We start from the raw sequence: 27818 nt of genomic DNA, 5'->3' as shown, positions 1-27818 counted from the left end.
AGAAAAATGATGTATGAAAATTCCAGACCTTTCATTTAGGATAGAAATTTAAAATATTACATTATTTATAATAAAACTAATAAATGTTAATGAAACTAGATCCATAACACACACATTAAGTACTCTCAAGTGGGCTGAATAAGTAGGAGTCTTTGGTTCTGTAGCTAGCTTCAAAATGTCAAATTTATCTTTTCAATCTTTGGATGTATGTAAGTACTTTTGAATACAATTATCAATCGAAGGTGATTAGTTTGTATCCAAGAGCTTGGTACGAAAATACAATTATGATGAAAATATCAAACACGTGTTTTCAGATTTTAGTTATTGTTTACCAAGCTATCAAAACTTTATACAGCAAAGTAAAGATCTTTAAAATGAGATGTATAGAACAGTCAATGAGCACGAACACCGTACCTTTACCTTACACCGGCCTATGATAGAGTACATACCTACTGTCATAGAGGTTCTCGTTCACAACAAATAACAACAGAGGTGGAACAGCTCCTTGCCTCACTCCCAGAGCAAAATGGTAAGTTTTTTAAAGTTGATTTTAATTGGGTATGGAATCCTTGTCCAGGCATCGATATAGATAGTTTCAGAGTCAGGATTCTCACTGAATATTATTTTCTGTTTATAGTAGTCGCTAAACATGTATATATCTAAACTTTAACAGTACAATGGTAATGTATACGCATGTGTTAAACGGGACAAAGGAATTAAGTTAAGTCAATACAACAATTATGTGTGAACAATACGACAAACAGTGTTTGTGTGTACAGTACAATCCTGTAACCCACACATACAAACTGTTTTAGCTGTAAAGTTGTTTGCTTCACCTCTCAAATTTAAATTATTTACAATGTTCGACTTGTGTACTACAAAGATTATTATACTACTATTTCTATCGTCCATTCGTATAGACATGTACTAATACCAAAAGATGACAAACATGTCATACTGGCTTTATTAAAACTCGTTATCAATTGATTTTCATCCACAGACGAATAGTCGTGTTGATGCTGCATTCGAAAGTAAGTAAAAAGCATCAGGCTTAAACTCAAATACTCAAACTTAATTTTATAACGAAAAAATACATTATAATTGCTATTGTTCAGAAAAATGAGAAAAGAAAACGGACAACAAGGAAAATCCGTATTTTATCAATATCAACGAGTCCCTTCCAGATTTATCATACTCTCCTTTCTTATCAGACTTAGCTAAGAGTTTAATGTAATCTTTCCACACCTGGGGAGTACGACAGAAAAATCTCAACCTCAGGGGTAAGATTCTTAAATGTCTAGCCCGAGGCTTGCCGAGAGACTGACTTTGAAGAGTCTTACGCTAGGGTTGCGATTTTTTAGTCTTAATCCTAAAGTTGATAATGATTATTTATCTCTCACATCAAAATGCAAGTGGTAATTTCACGTAATGCAAACGCTGATTTCCTAATTCCCATCAAATCTGAGTTATCAAGATGTGCTATTGTTGACGTGACGTCATACAGTTGTTATGACAGGGAAATCCCGTCGTCTTTACCCAGTGTAAGACTAATAGAATCTATCGCTACTGGTTGTGTAAGATAGAGAAATCTCAACCCGAGGACTAAGATTTTTTGTCCAGAACGAGGCTTGCCGAGTTCTGGACAAAAAATCTTTGTCCGAGGGTTTAGATTTCTCTATCTTACACAACCAGTAGCGATTGATTATTTTTCTCCCATATCAAACAGTATTTTAATGTGAAATAAAGGTAAACATGGACCCAAAACACATACAGGCAATTTGTTGATGGATTGTTGACGTGACGTCATTGTATTGTTGAAGTGACGTCATGCCATTGTTATGAATAGGGGAATCCCCCCGTCTCAACCCTAGGGCGGAGACAGATAAATCTAGCACCGGCAAAACGGGAGATAAATCTGTCAGGTGTGGGAGAAAGAAATGTTCTGAGTAACCATCTCTGTCTAATGGAGGAGAAAGAAATGCCTTTCCCTGACCGGAAGTGTGGATATATCTTGTCGAATGGGGGAGTAATATGTATTCCCCCAACTTGGGGGTAAGACAGAAAAACCTCACCCCGAGGGGTAAGATTATGATATGTCGAGCTTGCCAAGGGCCAGACATGTCAGTAACCTACCCCGGGGCTGACATTTTCCTGTCTTACTTCTAAACAGGGGAACGGTGACTTTTCTACCTCCTCGGGATTTTTCTGATGGGACTCTCTACCTTAGATCAGTTGAGAGATGTAAGAACTGGGCGTTAGGTTTGGTATCACATACGGTTTTAGTATTCAATGCAAAGTTATCCCCCATGAAGAATATTGTGTTTGATCTAGATTTTGTTGTAAATCGAAGCAGGAGAAATAATTTCAATAAATTCAGTGAATATTTCGGATCTCAAACATATACTGTAGACCGTTTTGTAGTTGCTTAAAATACCAACAGTTGTATAGGAAACTATTGTTTCGTCATAAAAGACCTGAAATGAGATATTTATGCTGTGTGTGGTGGGTTTTTTCAGAATATTACAGGGAATGTTTCGATATTTTCGATGAAGACAAAAGTGGGAACATTGATAGTAGAGAGCTGGGGAATGTACTGCGAGCGCTGGGCTTCAATCCGACGGAGCAGAACGTGAAAGAGTACCTCACCAAAATAGATACCGATAGTAAGTATAATTGTCACGTGTTAATCCCGTTTTTTCGTATTGAAGAGTTCTCTTCACTTGTGAGCAGGTATTGATTGTTACGTCATTGGTTTGTGTGATTGGCAATGTCAACGATGTTCATGACAGGCCATCGTCACAAATTTAGCTTTATCATAGCATTTCCAGACACCATCTCTGTTATCACCGCTTTTGTGATGTAACTTTCTTTTCTAATCAGTATTCATAATAAAACATCCATAATAATCGTATTTTTTCTGTAATTCTTTTCAGATACCGTACATACTTTAGTTGCATACAAATTATGTTCAAACATATTTAGCACAATGGAGCCTTGATAATCAATTTCCTTCCTTTCTAACTAAAGTGGCTTAATTGTTGAGCGACATACTTGCCAACTTTTTGAAATTTACAATGGGGGAGATTGCGCGTGCTCAGAACTAAAAGCATAAATACAATGTATGTATGTACACTCTAGGGGAAAATAACACATTTAAATAACATCGTTTGAGCTATAATTTCAGATGAAATCATAAGATAAGATCTTAGAAAACAGGAATAGTTAAGCAAACTCACTGGTTGAAAATACTGAATTTTAGGGTCCAATATCGGGAGTCTCCTCCAAAATAAGGAGAGTTGGCAAGTAAGGAACAACCGGATTACTGTAATACGTTTGGACTTAATTAATTAATAAATAAATAAATGTATAAGTCTGTCCCTGAGCAAAACCACCTGCTGGTATCTGGGACAGTCGAATTGTGACTGAATAAACGAGGCTCAATCTGTTAAATGTGAGACGATTTTATCATCTACATTCCTTTTTGTTTTTGTTTCAGAAAGTAACACAATAGAATACGAAGAATTTAGAAATTTTATCATAAACTTAGAACAAAAAAAGCCAGAACCCGACCAATTAAGATCCGATTTGTTAGCCGCCTTTAAACTGTTCGACTTGGACGGTAATGGCTTCTTATCGTCTGACGAGTTGAAAAACATCGTGAAAACCATGGGCGAATCGTTGACTGAAGATGATTGTAAGAACTTGGTGCAAGAGGCAGACAGTGATAACGACGGCCACGTGGATTATGCCGGTAAGGTCAAGGGTCAAGGTCGTTTGTTGTTTGTATATTTTGTTTCATTTGTATGGGATGGAACTCGCAACACCTAAGGTCTATGAAGACGTGTGTCTCAGGACACATCTACGAAAATATAGGTAGGAGAGAAAAGAAAATTCCGAACTGTTGTAATGGGGGCCGCAGATCTATTTTGATTTTTTCAGTGTCCCTTAAAAAGAACCCAGAGAAAGAGCACTATTTAAAGTGACATCCATTGATGGGGAAATATAATGGTACGTTAATGGAGAAATATAATGGTACGTTAATGGAGAAATATAATGGTACGTTAATGGGGAAATATAATGGTACGTTAATAGTTTGTTCTCATAACAAACTTTTCTTTAAAGTATATGCTATCAGTGATGGCAAGGTTTGGTTAAAGGTCATAGGTTAAAGAGATTTGCTCCATGGAACAATGAACATGTATGTGATATAGATACATCATTCGAGCTCCAATACAGATCTGTATGTTACTCCATACACGCTGATATTCGAATTTTAAACTCTCTCCCATTTTACAACTCAATAACATTTTAATAACTGCTGCTCTTAACATCCTACCGAGGACTTCTCTGTATTTTACAAACGAGGGATGGACGGAAGGGCTGGATCATAGGATACTCGTTATAGGCCTATATATATATATATGTCCGTATACAATCACCTGTCGGTTCGAACATTTACGCGTGTATCATCCCAGCGGCGGTTTCTGTCTGTCAGCGTCCTCGTCCCTTCATTGTTATAATAATTGTTTATATTTTTTGTTCATTTCAGAATTCGTCGAGAGAATGTTGAAACTATAATTGATTTATGCAAAGCATCCTTTAAAGACCAATGTGGCCACTGAAAAAAAGTTACCGTGCAACAAAAGAGACTGAGGAATATAAAACAGACAGTGGTCCGGCTGCCACGCGAGGAACTCTTTTGGCCCAAAGTTCTATTCAGACGATTAAGTAGAGGTATATGATACTATTAATATCATTTCCAGCGAGCGGTTGATCTTTATTTTTTCCTTCCAGTGTATCAGTAAAAAGACGCTGGTTTTTATGTAAGCCTGTAAGCAATTTGTAGATGACGTAAAAAAAACTCAGCATGACATCACCGTCTTGTAATTTATGCCGATGTGTGTTACTGTCCAGATTGTGACGTCACAAATTGCAACTTCAAACAAAAGGTTCATTATGATTAAGTTATAGCCATCTATGAAAAATGTCCTTGTGTTCAGCTGGAGTTACTTGTATGTCGTATTCCTTAAATACATATAGGACATATTGATCAATTTATTATCAACATAAAGATATTGATCCGTCCGAATCATCCGTATAGCAGAACACTGAAAGAAAAACATCATCAAACCGTCCACACAGAGAACTCAAATTTCAGCAGACCTAAAACCATAGACTTTTGCGCGTCCTGTGCGTCTTAGTTCAATATGTTTGCATATAGAAACTTATATTACATACTCATCAATTGATTTTGGACACCTTAAAAATCATAAATAAGCAAAACAAGCATTGCGTAAAAAATGGATAGGGCATACCCAAAGATATGTTTGCTTAGGTAACATTAATTTTGCTTATGCAAATCTCTACAAACAATTTTACATACCCAATGAAAATATTTTGGGTATGCAATATCATTTGTTTTAAATCAAGCTTAACGCATTTATGAAATTTGGTATGCAAAAACAAATGTGTTTGTGAATGGGGTATTTCATTTTGGAACAGAAGCAACATTGTTGTGTTATTTGTCGAAACTTTAGTTTTGCGTGTGCAATTGATAATGTTTTTGAAAATAATAAATCTTTTTTGTGTATGCAATATTATTTTTGCGTTTGCGAAAGTAATGCTATGCTCTTGCCGCGACATAATTAACGAAAGGCTATGTTAGTTTTTGGTCCAATGCATGTCTGTTTGAAGACATATCGTGTTATTCTGAAAGGCTTGTCATATTGTCTCAGTTTTATAGCTATTAATGTAAAGCTACATTGCTTAGCTTCGTATTAAAACACCCGGCCTTTGCTAAGTACCACTCAAATATAAAATGATGAAGTTGCTGACATGACTATCTCATTCAACATTTACCAAACATTGTTAATAAAATTATCATGACTTTGATTTTGTGTCTTTTATCATGTTGTATTCATCCCAACATATAGCCCGTGGATCGTCCGAAGTCACATTGGCGCTTTCCTTGATTTGAACGTAGCATCAATAATAACATTGTGGCAGGGTACTGACTCCGAACTGCTCTATTACAAACCGGGAAATACGATTCTAGTTAAAACTGGAAATATTCTATTCTAGTTCACACATTAAAATTAAATCCAGGAGAACACCATGGTTTTACGTAAATGTATCATCTGTAGTCAAAGTTTCTTCCAGAAATGCATGTAATGAGAAATGAGATCCGGTCGGTCTCATAAGCTACCCAACAACCAAACAAATCACTCGAGCACTCATGCAGAGAGCTAGTTTATTTTAGTAACAAGTAATGTCAGCAATCAACTCCAAACAACAAATTTCAACAATCCTCTCTCTCAATCTAAACTCTTTCTCCTTGAAAAACCTTGAACATCGTTCAGTGGAAAGCGTCACACAAACCATTTATGATTTTAGACAAGTGTCATGACCAAAAAAGAAGCCAAGAAACCCTTTCGTTTTCTTAACTAGGAAGTAGCTTTAACAAAGTCCGATGTTGAAACGGCGATTGTGTTACATGACCATTTTTCTTGTGTTTTTGTGAATGACCAACGTATACCATATACAAACTGTTTATAAATCGTCAGCTGTATCACAAAGTTCTTCAAGATATAAAAATAACAAAGGAAGTAGTGGATAGGGTCATTCGGGAAGTAAACCAAATAAGTCCCTTGGACAGGACACAGTTCATTCGAAAGTCTTTGTGGAAAATCTGGGGGGAAAAGTGACACTGCGCATGCGGACACCCATTTGTAAAGGACCAGAAACGTCGCCAACATTTATCGACCAATCAGTACCTTACACAATACTTCAACGAATAGAAACAGATAGAACATCTTACACACTTATTTCCCTTTCAAAGATGAAACGAGAAATGTTTATTCTTATTGAGCTCTGGCGAGCGACAATTATCAAAACGTGACAAGTTTCATAAATCCCACATGGCATGAAAACGAATATAAGACCTATGTTTCTTTAACATTACCAAAATGTTTTTTACAAATATTCGTGAATAAAAATCCTAGGCTATATTGAAATCTAAAATATCTACATATTGACTTCATTTTTCTTTTGCGACAATTATGTTGACCTAGTATTGATATTGACTCCAATTGTGTTCGTCAGATCTGGGTCAGCCTCGTAACCGTCATTAAAATGTTTGCTTCTTCCGATGACCTCATGCCATGCGAAGCAGTGATAGAAACGTGAAAAGCCCTATCAGCATGAATGCATTTTTTTCAGGAATTGTTAAACTTATATATTGGGACATACCGAGAAAATGTAAATGTATAAAATGATTTGGGGATATTGAAATACCGCTTTTCTTGGATTATATTTGCTGTATTTTTCCCAAATCAATGCAAAAGTCACTTCATTTCCCAGTATCAAGATTTTGTGAGCGATATTCTCCCAAAGCCACAAAGCACACTCAGACCAGAGACATATAAAGCCATAGTAGTATATACATCTCTGCTCAGAGGTAGAAAAATCCTAGGAGGGCAGTGAGGCTACAGAAAGGACGTGTTACCGGACGTGTGACCGCAGTAGCTGAGACAGCCTATCCGCATCTAAAGAGCTGTACTGTCCGACCTTAGAGCGTGATCTGGATGGGAAGGACATTTTGAATCTCCGAGGGCCCGGTAAGCTGGCGCTTACCCCCTCAAGACGACCGAACACAGACTTCGTCCGTGAAGTGTAGTCTATAAACCAATCAACCAACCAACCAACGTAGACAAATCACTATAATAATACTGATCGTATCACACAAACGGTGTTATGAAAACACGTCTAGCGAAACCTAGCGGAGATATAACTGGCTCAGTATAGGTTTCCTGCAGTACAAACAATGTTATACACTTTCATCATGGTTTTGGTCAGAAAAAGGATCACTGGCTTATAATTAAGGACTTATTACGAGGAACGCTTACAACATCTACCGAGTCGATGTCAATAGTTTTAGACATTCTAGCTGGTGGTGATGATGAAGTTACTATGCCAACAGAGCGGGGTTTGGTCACTTTCAAAAATTTACATTTTAACAGAATATCGATGTTTTATATCCTAGTGATGTAGACATTGTTGAGATAAGGGATAATAAGTTATAAATGATGGAGATATTAATTTGAGAGATGAGGACGGGTCATGATCGGAATTAATTAAGGTGAAAATTACAGAGATATTGATTTGAGAGAAATACGTATAATATCATCATTGGGTGGCATTTTTATCGAGTGTTAATTGAAATCCAAGTTTAGACGACAGTTTCCCGGACTCGCAATTCAGTGTACAAAATTACCACCTATGGAGGGCCGATAGGAATTCTCACGGAGGAGGAATAGCGGCATACTTCCGATCAGACTTACCAGGTCATCATGTTAAAGAAATGGACTTCGGAAATATGGAATCCATCTCTATTGAACTAAATTTAAACAATTTAAATGGCTTATTCAAGATGAATATCGACCTCCTAACATGACAGAAAGTAAATTTACGGATGATTTTTGCAAAACATTCGACAGGTGCACTACAAAATATGACAATCTGATGGTTATCGGGTACATAAATTATGACCTACTAACACCTAAAGGTCAGCCTTGGCAGAATATGTGTGATATTTTTTATTTGTCCAATTTAGTTAAAAAACCAACTTGCCACCCGAAAAACACTGAACCAACGTTAATTGATGCGATTTTAACCAACAAACCATTATTAACTGGGAAAATATGTAATTTTAATACTGTTATCAGCGATGTAATAATTTGATATCATTTCAATTCAAAAGCAAAATATCTGTGAGGAAACAACCATTGTTAACATATAGAAGTTTTAAAGATTTTAACATCAAACATTTTAACACAGACCTAAATAATGCAGCATTAGAAGCAACTGTAAAACACACAGATGACAACCAACATACAACCATTTCAGTAACACACTAACAGAAATAATAAACAAGCATGCCTCAATAAAACAAAGAAAAGCCATATTAGACCAAGCACCATTCATGAACAAAAAACTCAGACAAGAATTCTATCACGAAAAGATGCTTCACAACAAGTTCCTCTCAACCCACACCAAACACAACTGGGAAAAATATAGAACCCAGAGAAACAAAGTCACCAAACTCAGAAAACAATCAATAAAACACTACTTTATAGACAGATTCACAGGGGGCCAAAACAACCAAAACTTTTGGAAAACAATAAAACCATTCATAACAAACAAAGTCTGCCAAAATCAAGTAGACATTATATTAGAAGAACAGGGTAGGATAGTAAACAAACAAAACGAAGTAGCTGACATCTTTAATAACTTTTTCGTAAATGTGGCAAAGCATATTGGATCAAACAGCCGACCCATAAATGATGAACATCCTAGCCTACAGGCAATCACCAAAAACAAACAACAAGATAAACACTTCACATTTCAACCTGTAGACGAAGATTTCATAAACAATAAACAAAATAAACCCTAGAAAAGCAACAGGACACGACAATATGTCACCCAAACTACTACAACTAGCACAACCCAGCATTATCAAGTCAGTTACCACACTTGTAAATATCTCTCACACTACGTTTACATTTCCAGACACACTAAAAACAGCACAAGTCAGACCAATACATAAAAAGAACAGCACCCTTGAGAAAGGAAATTACAGACCGGTAAGTATACTCCCGGCACTCTCCAAATCTTTGAGCGATCCATACACTCCCAACTCAGTGACTTCTTTGATGGTGTTTTTCATCCCTACCTCTCTGCATTCAGAGCTGGAAACGGATGTCAGACAGCATTATTGCGAGTCATAGAGGATTGGAAAATGGCTCTTGACCAGAACAAGTATGTAGGCTGCATATTTATGGATCTTTTAAAGGCTTTTGACTGTCTGCCTCCCAACCTCCTTCTGTTAAAACTACAAAATTATGGACTTTCTATTTCGGCTTCAGAACTTTTGTTAAATTACCTCAAAAACAGAAAACAAAATGTCAAATTAGGAAATTAGGAAAGTACTTTTCAGGAACTATACAAAGGAGTCCCTCATGGATCAATTTTAGGCCCAATTCTGTTCAATATTTTCATAAACGACATTTTCCACATCATACAACACTGTGAACTTTACAACTACGCTGATGACAATACAATTAGTAAAGCACACACTTCACTAGACACAGTCAAAACTTCACTACAAACAGACTGCAATTCACTCATTCGCTGGTTCGAAAGCAATCATACGCAAGCACACCCAGACAAATATCAAGCCATGGCCGTAGGAAACAAAGCACACAATGAAAACATCACTTTCAACATAGGCAACAACACAATAAAATGTGAACCAGAAGTAAAATTACTAGGGGTCACTATATACTTCCAGTTAAACTTCCATACACACATATCCAACATCTGCAAAAAAGCATCTAGACAGCTCAACTCACTCAAACGCATAGGAAAAGACCTTAACAGATTAGGCAAACTTAAAATATACCATTCGTTTATTCTCTCAAATTTTAATTTCTGTCCACTTACATGGCATTTTTGCGGTGAGACAAACACACCAAAAAACGGAAAAAAAATCCAAGAAAGGGCTCTAAAAATGTATTTACGATGAACACGAAAATACATATGAAAATTTACTAGCCCGTTCAAAATTACCATCACTCAAAATCAGACGATGCAATAGAAGTATTTAAAATCACAAATAAACAGACACCAACATACCTACACGACCTTATCAACATCACAGAAAATCATACACATTCAGATATCACAACACAGCAGATATACCACATGTTAGGACTACAAAGTATGGTAAACACTCATTTCGATCTGAAGCACCTAAAACTTTGATATGGAACGCCCTACCAGACCACTTCAGAACGATAACTACGTACACTAACACAATTTAAGACACTAATAAACAGCTGGCATGGGCCAAAATGCAAATGCAACACATAGGCTCACAATACAGTTTTATACCTGTTTATAGCTACAGCTTACCTCTACTTATGTCACCTCTCTATTTATAGCTAAAGCTTACCTCTAATTATGTCACCTCTCTGTTTATAGCTAAAGCTTACCTCTACTTATGTCACCTCTCTATTAGATAATGCTCATCTTTTATTATGTTTTGCCAAATATTTATTGTGTAACTGTGCATATGTCATTTTATGTGTCGGTTTTAATAGCTCGTTAGAGCTAATGTTGTATTGTTTTTAAACCATACCGACGTTAATTAAAACTTTTGATTTGATTTGATTTGTGGTCCTAATAGTTAGCTGTAACAAATTGTCAGGTCCCTGCACGTTGTAGGTCAGTGATGCAGTGATGTCGGACTGGTTTTTTCCCTCAATATAGTCAGTGAAATTTTATTTCAGATATGTTAGCAAATATCGATGCTTCATTTTTCTTTCCATCTTATTATCTTTAAGTTTTAAAATTGGAATGTAGATGTTCGAAAATAACATAAAAAATTAGATGGAACTTTACTTACATACTACCTGTATTAAATGGATTACCTCCCTTCTTTGAAATCCATTCAGTGCTCCTCGGGTTTTTACAATGATAAGGTGATGGAATGAAAAAGTGGGAAAATGAAGAAAGTTGAAAGCACAGATAGTGTGTGTATTCGACATCTATGGGATCACACGACAACTTTCCGGTTTAATACTTTGTGTCTAGGTACACTGTTCAGGTATCCAGTTGATAAACTCACGGTCATATTATTAAGCATGTAGATATAGGAGCCAACCTTCTACGTATACCACAGATACTAACCACAGGGACCTGAGAATTTTACAGAGTAACAGAATATTTAGAGTAATTTTACACGTTTATGGAGTTTGGATCAATTCTCTGTAAAAATGCCACCCCGATGATGGTAATATTTGAGTCAAATATAGCTGTAACAAATTACGAGTAACTCGCATGTTATCATCATTTTTTTACCGAAAATTGATCTAAACGTGTAAAATTACTCTAAACACCTTAGCTAAGGTCCAAATGTATCTGTAACAAATTCGAAGGTACCTGTGGTACTCACCTCGTCTGTCAATAGTATTAAATACACCCATCATCTAATTACGATGCTAGTACCTTTGTGTATACTTCTCCACAGGCAAATGTGCTTGTATTGCAACAAAAAAACTCATCTGTTTCAGTTTTATGACATGGCATGGAAATCTGTCGTTAAAATGATTAGGTCTGCTTTTTTGTAAGCCAACCTTTCCAAATACACAAGTAAACATATTATGCATGTGCCATGTTTACTTGTGTATATAAGGTTGGCTTTATTCTCGTCACCACATGTAATATTATAAACAAAACAGCAGACCTAATTATTTTAACGACAGATTGCCATGCCTTGGTCGTAAAACAGACTGACTTGACAAGATACAGTAGGATGATCTACTTACCTGTAGCCAAATTTGCAAAGAAATCAACTAGTTCCAGCTGACTCCTGAATATGTATTAATAACTTATTGAAATAATGAATAGGTTTGGTCCTGTTGGTGGGATCAACCTGATATATGTATGTTGCATATTAAACACTTACAGTTCAAAGTTGCATTGGCGATACCCCAGCATCCCTCACGCTCTCTGCACCCCTTGAATAAGCCATGACATAATTGAAAGAATAAAGATAGCTATTTGATTGGTCCCAGGTGAAAAAAACTGACCATTCACTGGGCTGATACATTGTACCTATATCCTTTGAAGATTAAAGAGGTGCAATCCCGGCTTTTCAAGTCAGTAAATATCACCATTTCACTCCCGTTTCAATTCTCTTGATATAAATCAAAGGAGCAAACCGGTGCAGAAAGCATTAGTGAGTATATAACCCCTGGAGTATCAAGATAAATGATACCAGATTGAGATGTTGAGCAAGTGGAAAAGTAAAATATGTACAACGTCTAGGGTCCCATAATTTAAAAACACAACATAGAAAGTTTAATCTACTCATTCATTGATTTTAGCTTAGTTTTACAGTCCGATCACTATAGTGAAAAAAATGTATTATTTTCCCAAATAAAGAAAACTGAGGAATATGAATCTTTCAATGAAAATAATGCCATTTTTTCCAATTCGTGAAGAAGCAAAATTAAGGCAGAAAAAAACCTGCACCTATTGTCCAGCATAAAACATCATATGGATATACAATGTACAGAAAACACTGTACCTATTGTCCAGCATAAAACATAACCTATAGATATACAATGTACAGAAACCACTGTACCTATTGTCCAGCATAAAACATAACATATAGATATACAATGTACAGAAACCACTGCACCTATTGTCCAGCATAAAACATAACCTATAGATATACAATGTACAATGTACAGAAAACACTGCACCTATTGTCCAGCATAAAATATTACATATAGATATACAATGCACAGAAAACACTGCACCTATTGTCCAGCATAAAATATTACATATAGATATACAATGTACAGAAAACACTGTACCTATTGTCCAGCATAAAACATAACCTATAGATATACAATGTACAATGTACAGAAACCACTGCACCTATTGTCCAGCATAAAACATCATATGGATATACAATGTACAGAAAACACTGTACCTATTGTCCAGCATAAAACATAACCTATAGATATACAATGTACAATGTAGAGAAACCACTGTACCTATTGTCCAGCATAAAACATTACATATAGATATACAATGTACAGAAACCACTGCACCTATTGGCCAGCATAAAACATTACATATAGATATACAATGAACATGCATGTATGATGATGCATTTTGAACTGATATTGTTTCTTTGGCTGATCTACATTTAGACAGAGTGGACTGACACTTGCTCTCGGAGGTGAAGATGGAATTATCAGACTTTATGACCTGTCCTCTGCTGATGGATTAAAATCTCAACAGGTAAAAGAAACCATTATAGATAAACAAAGAACAGTACCACTGCTCGAGATCTGATGATAACTCGTTAGTTCCCAAAAAAATCCTAATGTTTGTGATCAGACATAATTTGACCAGTGGTTCAAGATTATAAACTTAGAGGTCATATATGGCAAATACTGACTCTTACAGTCCAACAATATTAAACCAAAAAAATTTACTTTCATCGTTGAAATAAATGGAACTGCTACATAGTATAAAAACTTGTATATATACCCCCTGGCACCTGTTTGATATACGTGTGTTAATAAAAAAAAATCTTTTTTTCCCTAGACAACATTGGAGACAAAAAGTGGACCAATTCAGGCGATGGCCATTCATGATGTGACAAAGTTTTATCACAATGATCTGATAGTGGCCGATTCCTGTGGAATCATGACTGTTTTCTGTAGTCAACAGATCCTGTGTCGACAGAGCATAGCAGAATCCAGCATCAGCTCAATCCAGGTCGACAAAGACAAAAGTACAAGGCTTTACCACATTTAGTCTCTTTTTGTTATAAAAAAACCTGTGTGCCCCCTACTTCTATATTCTTAAAAAAAAAAGAACAGAAAAAATAGTGGTTTAATGCAGTTGGAATATTCAGATCAAACTTTAAAATATAGTGTATCGTTACAGAGTATCATCATGTACTAACCTATTTTAGGAATATCCCATTTAGAAGAAAACCTCAGCATCATTGAGCATTTGGTAGAATAGTTACAGGATCTTTAGCTCGGAAACCATGCCTTTGATTATAGACCTGTCTATTAATGCTACCCCCTTCAAATGCTATCTGTTAATAAGACTTCCGATCTGTTATGTCTGACCATCTGTCTATTAATAATGTTTTTGTGTTGTACTAATCATCTGACTGGACTCTTGAGTTGTGGGGTTGGGGAGGGGATATATAATTTACCGGTTATTAAAATGTTCAGTGCAGGTTTGAAGGTAAGATACATATATATTTTGCTTTAACATATATTGAATAGTCGATTAGTGATGTCTTATAAAAAGAAAGAAATAGTAAATTGTCTTTGTTATGCTGTTGTTTCCTGTTCATACTGATGTATCTGTTTTAGCGGGAAATATTGTGATAGTGATGAGTACAGAGGCTGGAGTGATCAGTGGGGTGCTGCCCTCTAGTGAGCGGTGGCGTATCAACCTCCATGATTTGGGTAACAACATGGTAAATTGATTTAATCAAAGCAGTTTTTTTGTGAGTTCAACAACATTTCTTAAATGTCTTATAATCAGAGTCATTTTAGAATCTCTTAAACAGTTGTTGTTAAGTATTCGTACTTAATTTGACGATATCAAAGTTAGAAAATGTACGGTTAATTGTCAGCATAATTTAGCCCTTAGAGACCTAAGGTATCAAAAAATGAAATATAGTGGCTGACACTTATGGGGGCTCGCCTCCAAAACTACCATGCATATTTCAACTTGATTTCCAAATTAGGTTTCCTCCCACACAAAGACCCCCACATGCGCTAACGTCCGGGCCACCAAGAGTGATTAATATAAGTTGAATAGCTTATAACTTGTTTCATAATTGTTGTAAAATAAATAAAGTTTATATTTAAAATTGTCCTAGTTAGTGAATAATCGTTTAAAACCCCTTGGACCTCTGAATGTGTGGGTTGTGGGGTTCATAATGATAATTGACTTGGGGTAAAGGCGGATGGAGATCACAAAAGATGCCTTCCTGTGCCCCCTTCCCCCTTTCAATAAAGTTTTTACTCGAGTCCTGTTAACATACACAAACTTTTGTAATCTTACTTTTTGTGCTTTATGCTTTAAATATTGCTTAATTGGCTTAATACAATATACATAATATTTTTACAAGAACCCAAAGCAGACCGTTTCTGTACGGAGTCTCTTGGCCGCTGAATTAGTCAACCAACATGGCCACATGTCAAGTTACATCATGGCCGCCGATGACAACAAGAACTTGATTATTATCCACCAGGGCACAATAGTAGCCATCCTCAAGACAACGTCCATTATCACTGCTGTAAGTACAGCCTGGCATGGCCACTGATTGGTGAACAATCATTTAATAGGGTTGTATGTGATCCTACATTTGTTAACAGTTTCTCTTTCAAGAATGTCATACTTTACTTCAATTTATTTTTCATGAAATATGTAACATCCTTTATTTACTTTGTTTTAAAATTTATTTGATTTAATTTCCAATATTCACTGTAGTTAAATTAAATATTTGCTTTGGGGCTTTTTCAAAATATTTTTTTGTTTGACTACGTACTTTAATTTTTTATGCATATTTCATTTAATACTTAAAAAGTATATTTTCAAAGCATCAACCATGTAGGTACATGTTTTGGGGGAAATTGAGGTCAATATCAAATTAATTTTAGCCAGATCACAGAATATTACTCCTTTTTTCGGAAGAGTTTTAAGGAAAGCAACTTCTTCCTTTGGTTTAAATGTGCCTTAAATATTTATCATGTAGGTGGGTCATTAAAGGTCCAACCTTGAGCAGGAGTAGTTAGCTCACCTTGGGCACAGCTAATTACATGTATTGTCAACTTGTCCTTTTGAATTCTTGAATGGCCAAGGGGACATTAAGAAGTAATCAAACCAGGTAAATTTAAACTAAAATTGATAAAATCTTGCTGGTTCGATTCTTAGAATTTTTTATTTCACCGACAGATGTGCCAGGGTAGGTTCGTGGCAGAAGACCAACTGCTCCCGTTAGGAATACCTTCCGGAGGAGGACCCGCCATCTCGTCACAAGTAGCTCTAGGGTCAGAGAGTGGAGCAGTGTATATCTTTCACAACTTCAATGTATGTGTGCCCATAAAATTGAGATTTCGTACATTTTGTTTTATAACAGACAAGTCTATATGATAAGTAATGATAGAGTTTGAAACAAAAGACATAGGTCATATCACATGAACATGAATAAGTTTTCACCAATGGTTGCTTGCTTTCCTTACAACAATGCAAATCAAGGGATTAGCTCATGTTTCCTCATGCTAAAGATTTATAATTACCAAACTTACAAAAAGAGCAACTGACCAATGCCCTTATAAACATCTACTTTAAAATATTTAAAAAGAAAGAAAGAATATAATAGCATCATGACTAGTGTCCACAATCCTGTATATATTTTTTAAATTTCTTTATAATTTACATAATACCACAATTTCCTTTATAGATTGTTGACTTTACTTTGTCTAGGTAACAGAGGATGAATATGCTAATACCCAGTACCCTATCACAAACCTCCGAGCTCTGACGGTCCCAGACAAAGACACCGACCTGCTTCTGTGTACTGGTCACTTCAATTCCTTAAATGTCTACTCTGATGGGAAGGTCAGTATTTATACGGGGGATATCTAACCAGTGATGATCCGTCATTATATTCATACAATAGGACCAGTTGATTATCTGATGTATGTTCTACAGGCATCAGAGTGGTTTTGATAGTGAATTCAACAGGACAATCTTTCATCAATGCTCAGGAGTTAGAATTTAGATGTCTCATAATTCATAGAAATTTAGATGTCTCATAATTTATAGAAATTGACTTGAAATTGGGAGAAGTTTTAACATTTGCCATGACATAATGTCTTTAATGTTTATTTCACATGAAATTGTCAAAGCAAAAAAGACCCAATTTCGTCAACTTTTGTCACAATCATGTAGATAATTAATATGAATTGTTCTCGTGTTTTAAATACCTTGATGAAATCATAATATGCAGGCCTTTTTCAAGGACCATAATAGATGAAATTATATATCAGAAGGCCCATGGCTAGAAACTGTTCATTTTAACTGTCAGATAACAGACAGGATTTTATCAGCTAGTCCTGGTTGATAAGTGGGACAATGCTGTGTCAAAAAAAAGTTCCAATCTTCCTATAAACACAAAATGATTAGTGAGACAGTCAGATTATAAGTGCTGGCAGGATTAAACAAGCATTGCTTTAACATCATAACATCAATCCTTAAATCTGGTAGATGTACTAGCTAGTAGATAGTCTAATTCTGTTCAATCATTAAGTTTGATCAATTTTAGTAGATTTCTGGATAGTTTTGAAAGTTTTATATACATACCTGGTTTACACAAAATATGATTCAGTATTATATTTTAGAAGGCAACTCGGTTATCGAGTACATATATGATCAGAGGTCTTGTGAAATGTCTTCTGTATTTTAGAACCAGGAACAGATTTGAAAATTAATATAGATCAGGTTTTATTAAATTGCTGTCGTATATTTCTGTTTTAAGATTTACACTTCATAGTATGTTAGGTTTTTTCTGTGTCATTATATATTTCATGTCATTTTCTCTGATAAAATATCAGTACTAGGTATCCGCGCCATTTCTTCTATGAAATTATGATGTTGTATTATAACATGCCATTTCCCTCCGATAGAATGTCATACTTGGTCATGCCGCTTTAATGTAATAATATTATGTCATACCATTTTCTGTGTCTTGTAGAAAGTTGCCCAGCACCAGACACCTGATTGGATAAATTCTCTGGAGGTTGCCGACCTTGATGGTGACGGAACTAAGGAGGTCGTGTTCGGTTGTCTTGACAACAGTGTCCATGCTGTCAAAGTTTCTCCAACTTGAAGTACGATTTTTAAGTGGAATTTGTGATGATCAAATGATACAAACATGTCAACTGTGCGTTAAGAGCAGGCCTCTAATGTTATCAGGACATGTTTGACCTGGACAGTACTGGTCAGTACTGGTCAGATTCATTCGTTACTGTTGAATGTAGACATACACAAAAGGAGGACAAGACAAACATTCATTGAAACAATTGTGCTGGTCAACTGGTCAACTGGTCAATTGGGTCAAACATACTTTGCAATACTATAAACACAAGATATACTATTGCCCGTTTTTCTTAATTAAAAAAAAGAAAATAATTTTCTTGTTTATTGTGCATTATGCAGATTTTATTCATTTGTTTCTGTTGAAATGAAAAGAATAAATTGACAAACTGAATAAAAGATTTCAAAAAAAACACATTTCTATTTGACCAAATTATTGATGTGAATTGTCATACAATGTGACATCTGATTCTTTTGTTGAAAATTTTATGAAACTGGGGAAATGAACAATAACCACAACATTTAATGCAAACGATATTAAACTACGGTATCTTTCATATTTATCACAGTTTCTCGGAGAACATGGACAGTGTCTGAAGAATAGCCGTTACTCAAACACTAGTATATTCAGGAGAGCCACTTCCTTTCATATATATGCATTTCTTATTACTTAAAGGCATTTTTGGGGCAAAATTTGGAGGCAATCACTGGAAAGCAGGGTGACTTTCGTCACACCCCATACCTTACCAGGAGTTTATAATTGAATTATATTATAAAGGTATTTATTTGAACAACTAACAAACATTTACTTTACTGCTGAAATGTTGTCCTATTTTTATATTTTCCAGTCATCATATGAAGTTGAGGTTTTCATCAGTCATTCCAATATATAAATGGAAAAAATTCAGATTGAAAGAAAAATATGAAGATAATTTTCATTGTCATGATAATCACCAAATTATTCATTTTAAAAAAAAAGACTCTTGTATTGAAATTTAGAAAGAAAACTGGAATGTTCAAATCATGGCTGCTCTTCCCACACAACACGATATTAAGTAATGAGTTGTCAATCAAGCAATGATAAGTCATTGACCTTCTTTACATATATCTTATAAACATAAAACACCTGAATCTGTCATACTTCCATACCATGAACTTGCACACAATGCTCAGTGTTACAAACCCTATTCCAATATACATGTTTAACAATATTCACACATAGGTGTCTGTCAATGATTTAATTTATATGCTTATTTCGTTCTACCTTGGAACTCACAAAGATTAAACACAATACTGGTAGTTACAGTGCAAGATCTGAATGTAAATGAGAGATATACCTGTGTTTATTGACAACTGAAAATAAGCACCTGTGTTTATTGACAACTGAAAATAAGCACCTGTGTTTATTGACAACTGTGAAAATAAGCAAATGTTCCAAGTAGAATTGATTTCCCTCGCTGTGGTGTGGTTGAAATATCCAAATATATCTGGAGAACATCAACCAATCAGAATCATGGAAAACATGCAGGCACAACAATAGTCCAGGAATTACATCAATATTTCAGAAAAAGTTTTGAAAATTAGGTGCCACAAATAGGGCAGGTAGCTAGGAAGATATTTCATTTATGGATTGCATGTGAGGTACTTTCTTACGGCCAGCTTCTGAAGTCTGATCTCTGCAGCTGTGTGGAGAGGATTTGTCTGTTATATATCTAAGCACTATGACAGTTCGCTGTATACCTGTACACATACAATGAAATGTTTAGGTTACAAATGGACTGCAAAATTAATGCTAACAACAGAGAAATAGAACAGCCCTAACTTAATTCTTTACACACAACAAGAAATAGAACAACCCTAACCTAATTCTTAACACACAATAAGAAATAGAACAGCCCTCACTTAATTCTTAACACACAATAGGAAATAGAACAGCCCTAACATAATTCTTTACACACAATAAGAAATAGAACAGCCCTAACTTAATTCTTTACACACAATAAGAAATAGAACAGCCCTCACTTAATTCTTAACACACAATAGGAAATAGAACAGCCCTAACTTAATTATTTACACACAATAAGAAATAGAACAGCCCTAACTTAATTCTTTACGCACAATAAGAAATAGAACAGCCCTAACTTAATTCTTAACACACAATAAGAAATAGAACAGCCCTAACTTAATTCTTTACACACAATAAGAAATAGAACAACCCTAACCTAATTCTTTACACACAATAAGCATATAGAAGTACTCTACTTACATGAGGTCATTTGTATTCTCATTTTCTATAACCATTTTTTTCATAACGATTAACATTAAAGCTATCTAGGATTTCAGTGATTTAATGGTATGTAGTATTAGCATGATTTTGCACTTTCCAAAATAGCACACAAAAACTGCTAATATATTTATATGATTTTCACTTACAAAAAACTGTTAACCGCATCACACTAGTGTGATGGGGTTGGTTCACTGACTTGTATCACAATTTGTTCTTTGATAAAAATGTTACAATATGTTGCATGTACATTACATTTTGTGGAAATATAAATATTGACTTCTCCAGGAGAAAAATAAAATCTGATGTCCCTAAATATCCAAATAACAAAGCAAATCATGAAGCACAGTTCACTTCTTGGAATAAACACAGCTTTTGAAAGAAAATAAACCACTGAAATAAATAACAATGCATTATCATATCTCCAGACTGAACAATTGCCAAGAGACAAAAAAGAACTTGAAATGTGGTGTTACTTATCTGCGATTTGTGGGCGAGTTATCCCCCTTTACACATTATACACAGTATGAGAAATTTCCCTTCAAAATGATACTTGTAATATATTTTAACAGCGATGTTCCTTATCACTTGATACATTTCAATTGGGATTTCCAAGATATCTTCCTTACACGTTATACATGGAGTAATGTAATGACTTCATTACTTTTGTATCATCGCTTGCATTCTTGTGTACCTTCCAGAAGTGTCATACATTCTTGTTTACTTGTTAAGGTGTCATCAATGCTTGTGTTCCTTTCATAAGAGCCATTCATTCTTGTGTACCTTTCAAAATTATCAGTTTAATAACCGTTGTCCATTTTATCTTTATTATTATGGGTATTTGATGGATTTTCTTGGCTTTGAACTGTTTTCGAAAGGAGCAGTATTTCACAGTAAGGTAGAATATTGTGTATACCAGGAAATTCTCACCAGTTTAAATTGGCCTGTTTGCCCTCTGAACTGAAGGTAATTTATAATGACAGTGAATACCATACTTGTACACATATCATATGCAGTATAGTAATTAAGCGCAAAATCAAGACTGGGTAAATTCTAATTGAATTTTTACAGAACAGAGATATTTGACTGAAAATTTTCTGGTATTAAACATTTGATCCTCCAATGCTTTACTTGTACCCAGAATACGCTTTATATGATCTTTAACATACACTGTTAGGTCGGAACACAATTATTATAATTACACAGTGTAACCATTTAGTCCATGGTAAATATACGAGAGGCTATATCATCTACAACCCAGTCAATGCCCTTCAGTAAGTTGTCCCCGGTTACAGCACTACATCCTTGTATTAACCAATGGTGAGTTTCTATGGATTCCAGCTGCAGTGCCTGAAAATTTCAAAGAAAAATCTTAACGAAGAAAACACACGCTTGAAAGAACACAAAATATCTTAGCAGACAGGAGGGTCAGTCCCACTTTTTCAGTATAACTTTTGATCCCCATAGGCTAAGCATGCTTGCACCAAAATTGGGTTGAATTCTGTGCAGCTCTTTGGGAGGAGATCAAGTTTAATGCTAGTGTTGTCAGACAACAAATAACGAATGGATGTCTGACGAAGCACCATCACATATGCTCACTCTTGTAAAAGTTCCTTGGCTGTTGCACTAATTTCAAAAAACATTGGTGACTTAAAAAAAGGCTCCCTTTCCTTTCGAAATTGTTTTTCAAGCTACCAGTACAGATGATAATACATCTAAAGACATGTAACTAATTTTCAAACATAATGTTTTTAATGTAATTCATCAAACTGTATGACATTCTATAGGAACAGTTTTATTTTCTTGATCATCTCTCAGTACCTTTAGCTCGAAAGAGACCCAGAGGGCCTGTATCGCTCACCTGGGTTTTCAAACAAACATGGGAAAATATTCTCAATAAAAGTACTTTTGCAAATATTTTCATATATTGAGTCTCCTAGGCTTTACAATGTTTCACTAAATGAATATTTATACAACTCTATCCCAGTATGCTACTGGCCAAATATCATGGCCCTAGGTCCTCTAATTCTTCAGAAGAAGTTGCTCAAAGAAAAAGTTGCCAGACAGATGACAGATGACAGACAACCGCAAACATGGACAGCTCAACTGGCACTTCGTACCAGGTGAAGTAAAAATGATCTGCAATGTTATTCAAATATTTTATATAAATAAAAACTTACATCTTTGATTGATTCCGATGACAAAGCACCAGGTAAATCTTGTTTATTTGCAAATACCAGTAATGTAGCCCCGGCAAGTCTCTGAAAATGATATAAGATCACAATTATAATACATGTACATGTATCTTAATTGAAAATGATATAAGATCACAATTATAATACATGTACATGTATGTATCTTAATTGAAATGATATAAGATCACAATTATAATACATGTATGTATCTTAATTGAAAATGATATAAGATCACAATTATAATACATGTATATATCTTAATTGAAGTTTTCAGTACATGCATGAAACATGTACAGTGAATTTAATTTTTCATTTCGGTAACAAGACAAATATGATACCATATTTACAGGATGAGACATCAGTAAAAAATGTTTACAAGATGAAGAATACACTTTTAAAACACATCGAAGACTCATGTTACGTATTCTTGTAATTGGCATGCAAGTTATTTGTATCAAAACAAAACTAGTGCAGGTGTATAGGTGTCAATAAATGTCAAGGAACAGAAGATTGTTTCTTTAAAAAATCTCCTTAATGACAAAAAATTATCAAAATAATAGTTTTAAGGATCCTTGTACCAATGCCAAAAATTGTAACTACACAAGGTAACTTGTAACTACACGAGGTAACTTGTAACGACACGAGGTAACTTGTAACGACACAAGGTAACTTGTAACGACACGAGGTAACTTGTAACTACACGAGGTAACTTGTAACTACACGAGGTAACTTGTAACTACATGAGGTAACTTGTAACTACATGAGGTAACTTGTAACTACATGAGGTAACTTGTAACTACACGAGGTAACTTGTAACTACACAAGGTAACTTGTAACTTGTAACGACACAAGGTAACTTGTAACTACACGAGGTAACTTGTAACTACACAAGGTAACTTGTAACTACACGAGGTAACTTGTAACTACACAAGGTAACTTGTAACTTGTAACGACACAAGGTAACTTGTAACTACACGAGGTAACTTGTAACTACACGAGGTAACTTGTAACTACACGAGGTAACTTGTAACGACACGAGGTAACTTGTAACTACACGAGGTCACTTGTAACTACAAGAGGTAACTTGTAACTACACGAGGTAACTTGTAACTACACAAGGTAACTTGTAACGACACGAGGTAACTTGTAACTTGTAACGACACAAAGTAACTTGTAACTACACAAGGTAACTTGTAACTACACGAGGTAACTTGTAACTACACAAGGTAACTTGTAACTACACGAGGTAACTTGTAACTACACGAGGTAACTTGTAACTACACAAGGTAACTGTTTTATCTGGCATGACTTAATCTGTGATTAAACATTTCTGAAAACCTTACCTTTCAGCACTTTTATGACAAATAATAAAGGTGAAAGAAACAAAATATATATAACAATAGTGTTCTGAGTTTAAAACAATAGTCGTGGCTAGATCGACATTGGTGAGATGTGAACCCTGAACTTGAGGTTGTTAAACTGTTGCTCTAACCAACTGGTCAATAGAAGCTCGGGTGGTCGGGTGGTGTAGTGGATAGCGCACTTGCCATTCACCAAGGCTGCCGGGGTTCGATTCCCCTATCAGACAAAAGGTTGTCATTCTGAACCAGCCTTGATCAGACGTGGTATCAGGAGTATTTGATAGCATCTGGATCTTGGTGTACAAGTAAATTATAAGTGCCTTGTTGATTAGAGATGTTGTTTGTATGTCAATTTAATTTTGTTACAAGTGTAATCACATATACACTAACAAATAAAACGCACCCTAGGAAAGGTAACTCGGCCTTTTGGGAAGTTCACAGTATCCATTTAAATGGAAAATAAACTTGTCATTAAATTTTGATCACTTGCCTCTTCCACTAACAGGTTCTCAAGTTCTCGTTTACAATCCTGGAGTCGCATCCTGTCAGCACTGTCTACCACCCATATCAAACCGTCCGTGCTCTCAAAGTAGTTCCTCCAATAGGACCGTAGCGACTTCTGGCCACCAACATCCCACACATTCAACTTAAACCTGATGGAAGCAATAACATTATTTGGAATATTTTTTCGTCTATCTCTATGCTAATTATATAACAACACATATATTTATAATTTGTATTTGTGTTGGAGTTGTCTCCCTTGAACACTTTTGATCAACATCATCAGATCTAATAATTAAGATCTACCTTGATTGTTATCAATTATTCATTCGTTTCTGTAAAATTTCATTCAAATGTGGAGAAGGCTAAAATATGGCATCATTTAAAATAATTAACCAGGTTCAAATTATAAACCATCAGCTGCATTCTAAGGGTACTTATAATAATTGAGAGAGTTGTTTGAAGTTTGCATCCCATTTGACCCTTGAGACCAAGAATGTTAGGCGAAGAAGCCGTAATTTATTTCACTCCAGGCTAGCTACAGGTCAAATAACATAATTGATTATGTTATACTTTGTGTGCAATGCAACAAAAACATTCTAGATAGCAGCCTTTCAGTACATACCCTCTATGCTCCAGGGTCTTTATATTAAATCCCAGTGTTGGAGATATAGTATCAATATCCTCTCCATTAAACTTCTTCAATATCGTAGTCTTGCCAGCATTGTCAAGTCCTCTAGGTACATTCAGTTAAGGGTTCAGTATTATCATGATCACCTAATAAGTTTTATTATTACTAATAACCCAATGAATAAAAAAACATGCATACAGACTGGTATTTATATCTGGTAAGCAGTTTATGATATACATAGATAGGACTGTTGTTGTCTCTTTCCCCTTATTAATTTCTGTATAATTGACAATAATACAGCTGTTTTGGTAAACAATTATGAAATGTTATGCTTTAAATTTTAGAGAATTCAAGACATAATGCACGAGTCTGCTCTTCTTCGAACTTGAAATGTTGCAGATGAGACTGGGACAATCGCGGGCAACCAGGCTGTTTAGCTGATTTAAAAGAGTGTCTCTCTAGAGTTCTGAGGTCCCGGTTCAAACCCAGGTCTAGCTTGCAGTCAATTTTTCTTCTCTTGTTACAGTGATGCCTGTAACCAGCCCTTGTTTCAAGTACTGGGTGAACACTTGGCAATGGGTGAACACTTGGCAATGGGAAATCTTCACCTGGGTTGTTAATAACATCTATCTTCAGGAGCAAACACTTATAAGTAAAAGGATGGAGGAATATAGGCGATTATGGTCAAATCCTGGCCTGGCCACTTATTTTCCCTCTCCTGTTACAGCAGCAAATAAAAAATATATTTATATTGTACAAAACCTACCTCTATGTGGAGATATTTTCAGATTTAGAGGGAGGTCTTACTTTGTGAAAGTTTCAGAGAAGGATACATATGCATGAATATGGACACTCTTAACTCTAGGTGGATGTTGTTCCAAGATATATGAACCACAGCGACAAATTATATTTAATTCTAGGCAACATAAGCCATGTTTAGGTTCAAGAATCCCTCTGAAATAAGTTATAGACACCCTTCATTCCAACTCCCTATTATAAAGCCTTATCAGAACAAGAGATCCCAGAGGGAGCTTTGCACCCACCATAGTACCAACTTCATTAGCTCTATGTCAGTTTGATCTTTTCTCTTCTTTTCTCTTATCTGTTCGATCAGTTTGCCTATCTGTCACCTTAATCAATCTTTTGATCAACCTTAAAAGTTAACATGCACAGCTCAGGATCACTGAGTGAAGGGGAACCTACATGTCAAATTTGAGAAAAATTCCTCCTGTTCATTCTGAGATAATAGCGATAACAAACTTTAACTCTAACAAGATGGCCGGACAATATGATTTGATATGCATAACTAAGAACAAGAAGAACCCTTATGTGAATTTGAGAAAGATCCCTCCAAGACTTTTTGAGCAATCGGGCTAAAATAATTTTACTCCCAAATCAATATGACCACCTGCCAGCCATCTTGGTTTTCCAATCATCCCCAAAATTTGAAATACGGAACTATATATATAACGGAGCGATTGGGAATGTTAACCTTCATGTGAAATTAGAGAAAGACCTCCTGAACATTCTGAGAAATAACGCTAACAAACTTTCATTCTCAAATTCAAGATGACCTTTATTCTGTCCCAAAATTTAATATGCATAACGAGGGGTGACGGGGACCTTTCTGTCAGATTTGAGAAAGACTCTTCCGGAACTTTCTGAAAAACAGCGCATAGGGTACTTTTCTGAGTAACAGTGCTAACAAGAATTGTTTAAAGATGGACAGATGGACCATGGCAACAGGGTGATTTGAATAGCCCACCATCCGATGATGGTGGGCTAAAAACCCAATTAAAAATTGGAACTTATGTATGAATTTAAATCAATCGAACATGTACACTATATATTGAAATGTTTCATAGCGAGGTTAACATAGGAAATAGCATGTCAGTCTCTGCGACCCAATCAAGTCTTTACTTAGGAAATGACATATTACCTAAAGTTAACGTATATATACCTACATTGTAAATGATTAGTTACATATAAGTCATGCAGAGCTTAATTTCTCTTTCGCTAGCTGTCGAGTCATATTCTGGTCTTAAATTTTGAGCTATTCGTAGCTATGACTCACAAAGTGAACTAGCCAAGCCACCGAACCTGAATTATATATATTATGTATATGAATACCAAAAGGATACAACATTAATATCCTGACTTCTTTCTCCTTCTGCTTCATCTTCTTTAATATCGTGAGGAGACCCATGATTGATGTTATGGGCGTCTTAGGATTTCTTAAAAAAGCCAATGCTTCAGTATGTCATGTTAAAGTTGTTTATTCTGAACTCTTCAAGTGTGGAGGTAGCAAAGTTAAATTATCAAAAACCGTCAAAGGTTGTTCGCGAAATTTAGAGATA

General features: G+C 35.3%; 3 protein-coding genes across 3 annotated transcripts; 2 read left to right on the top strand and 1 right to left on the bottom strand.

The window, feature by feature from the left end:
* Window positions 1-453: 453 nt before the first annotated feature.
* LOC110459607 (calmodulin-beta-like) lies at window positions 454-5889 on the top strand. Its single transcript, XM_021511952.1, has 5 exons — window positions 454-529; window positions 1001-1031; window positions 2517-2663; window positions 3497-3751; window positions 4550-5889. The coding sequence occupies exons 1-5, from the start codon at window positions 527-529 to the stop codon at window positions 4576-4578; spliced, it is 465 nt and encodes a 154-aa protein (XP_021367627.1). The 5' UTR covers window positions 454-526; the 3' UTR covers window positions 4579-5889.
* A 5637-nt stretch (window positions 5890-11526) lies between these two features.
* LOC110459601 lies at window positions 11527-18839 on the top strand. Its single transcript, XM_021511943.1, has 8 exons — window positions 11527-11665; window positions 13785-13875; window positions 14185-14374; window positions 14973-15079; window positions 15740-15907; window positions 16567-16701; window positions 17098-17232; window positions 18368-18839. The coding sequence occupies exons 1-8, from the start codon at window positions 11565-11567 to the stop codon at window positions 18500-18502; spliced, it is 1062 nt and encodes a 353-aa protein (XP_021367618.1). The 5' UTR covers window positions 11527-11564; the 3' UTR covers window positions 18503-18839.
* A 2878-nt stretch (window positions 18840-21717) lies between these two features.
* LOC110459602 (ADP-ribosylation factor-like protein 2) lies at window positions 21718-27753 on the bottom strand. Its single transcript, XM_021511944.1, has 5 exons — window positions 27603-27753; window positions 25456-25566; window positions 24820-24982; window positions 22954-23034; window positions 21718-22123 (listed from the first exon to the last, which is right to left on the bottom strand). Exons 1-5 carry the CDS (start codon window positions 27665-27667, stop codon window positions 21989-21991), a joined length of 555 nt encoding a protein of 184 aa, XP_021367619.1. The 5' UTR covers window positions 27668-27753; the 3' UTR covers window positions 21718-21988.
* Window positions 27754-27818: the final 65 nt, after the last annotated feature.

This window comes from Mizuhopecten yessoensis, unplaced genomic scaffold (assembly GCF_002113885.1).
Source record: "Mizuhopecten yessoensis strain PY_sf001 unplaced genomic scaffold, ASM211388v2 scaffold10135, whole genome shotgun sequence".
NCBI lineage: Eukaryota > Metazoa > Mollusca > Bivalvia > Pectinida > Pectinidae > Mizuhopecten > Mizuhopecten yessoensis.
This window is presented reverse-complemented; position numbering and strand designations above follow the sequence as displayed.

Bases quoted from the DNA above. Each gene is read 5' to 3' on its own strand.
- LOC110459602 (XM_021511944.1), bottom strand. From the start codon at position 27,667: ATGGGTCTCCTCACGATATTAAAGAAGATGAAGCAGAAGGAGAAAGAA. The intron at 25,567-27,602 runs GTATCCTTTTGG...GAATGTACCTAG, and splicing joins GAAGTCAGGATATTAATGTT to AGGACTTGACAATGCTGGCA. The intron at 22,124-22,953 runs GTAAGTTTTTAT...TGAAATTTTCAG, and splicing joins CATCGGAATCAATCAAAGAT to GCACTGCAGCTGGAATCCAT.
- LOC110459607 (XM_021511952.1), top strand. The intron at 1,032-2,516 runs GTAAGTAAAAAG...GGGTTTTTTCAG, and splicing joins TGTTGATGCTGCATTCGAAA to AATATTACAGGGAATGTTTC. The intron at 2,664-3,496 runs GTAAGTATAATT...TTTTTGTTTCAG, and splicing joins CACCAAAATAGATACCGATA to AAAGTAACACAATAGAATAC.
- LOC110459601 (XM_021511943.1), top strand. From the start codon at position 11,565: ATGAAGAAAGTTGAAAGCACAGATAGTGTGTGTATTCGACATCTATGG. The intron at 14,375-14,972 runs GTACAAGGCTTT...TATCTGTTTTAG, and splicing joins CCAGGTCGACAAAGACAAAA to CGGGAAATATTGTGATAGTG. The intron at 15,908-16,566 runs GTAAGTACAGCC...TTTCACCGACAG, and splicing joins CAACGTCCATTATCACTGCT to ATGTGCCAGGGTAGGTTCGT.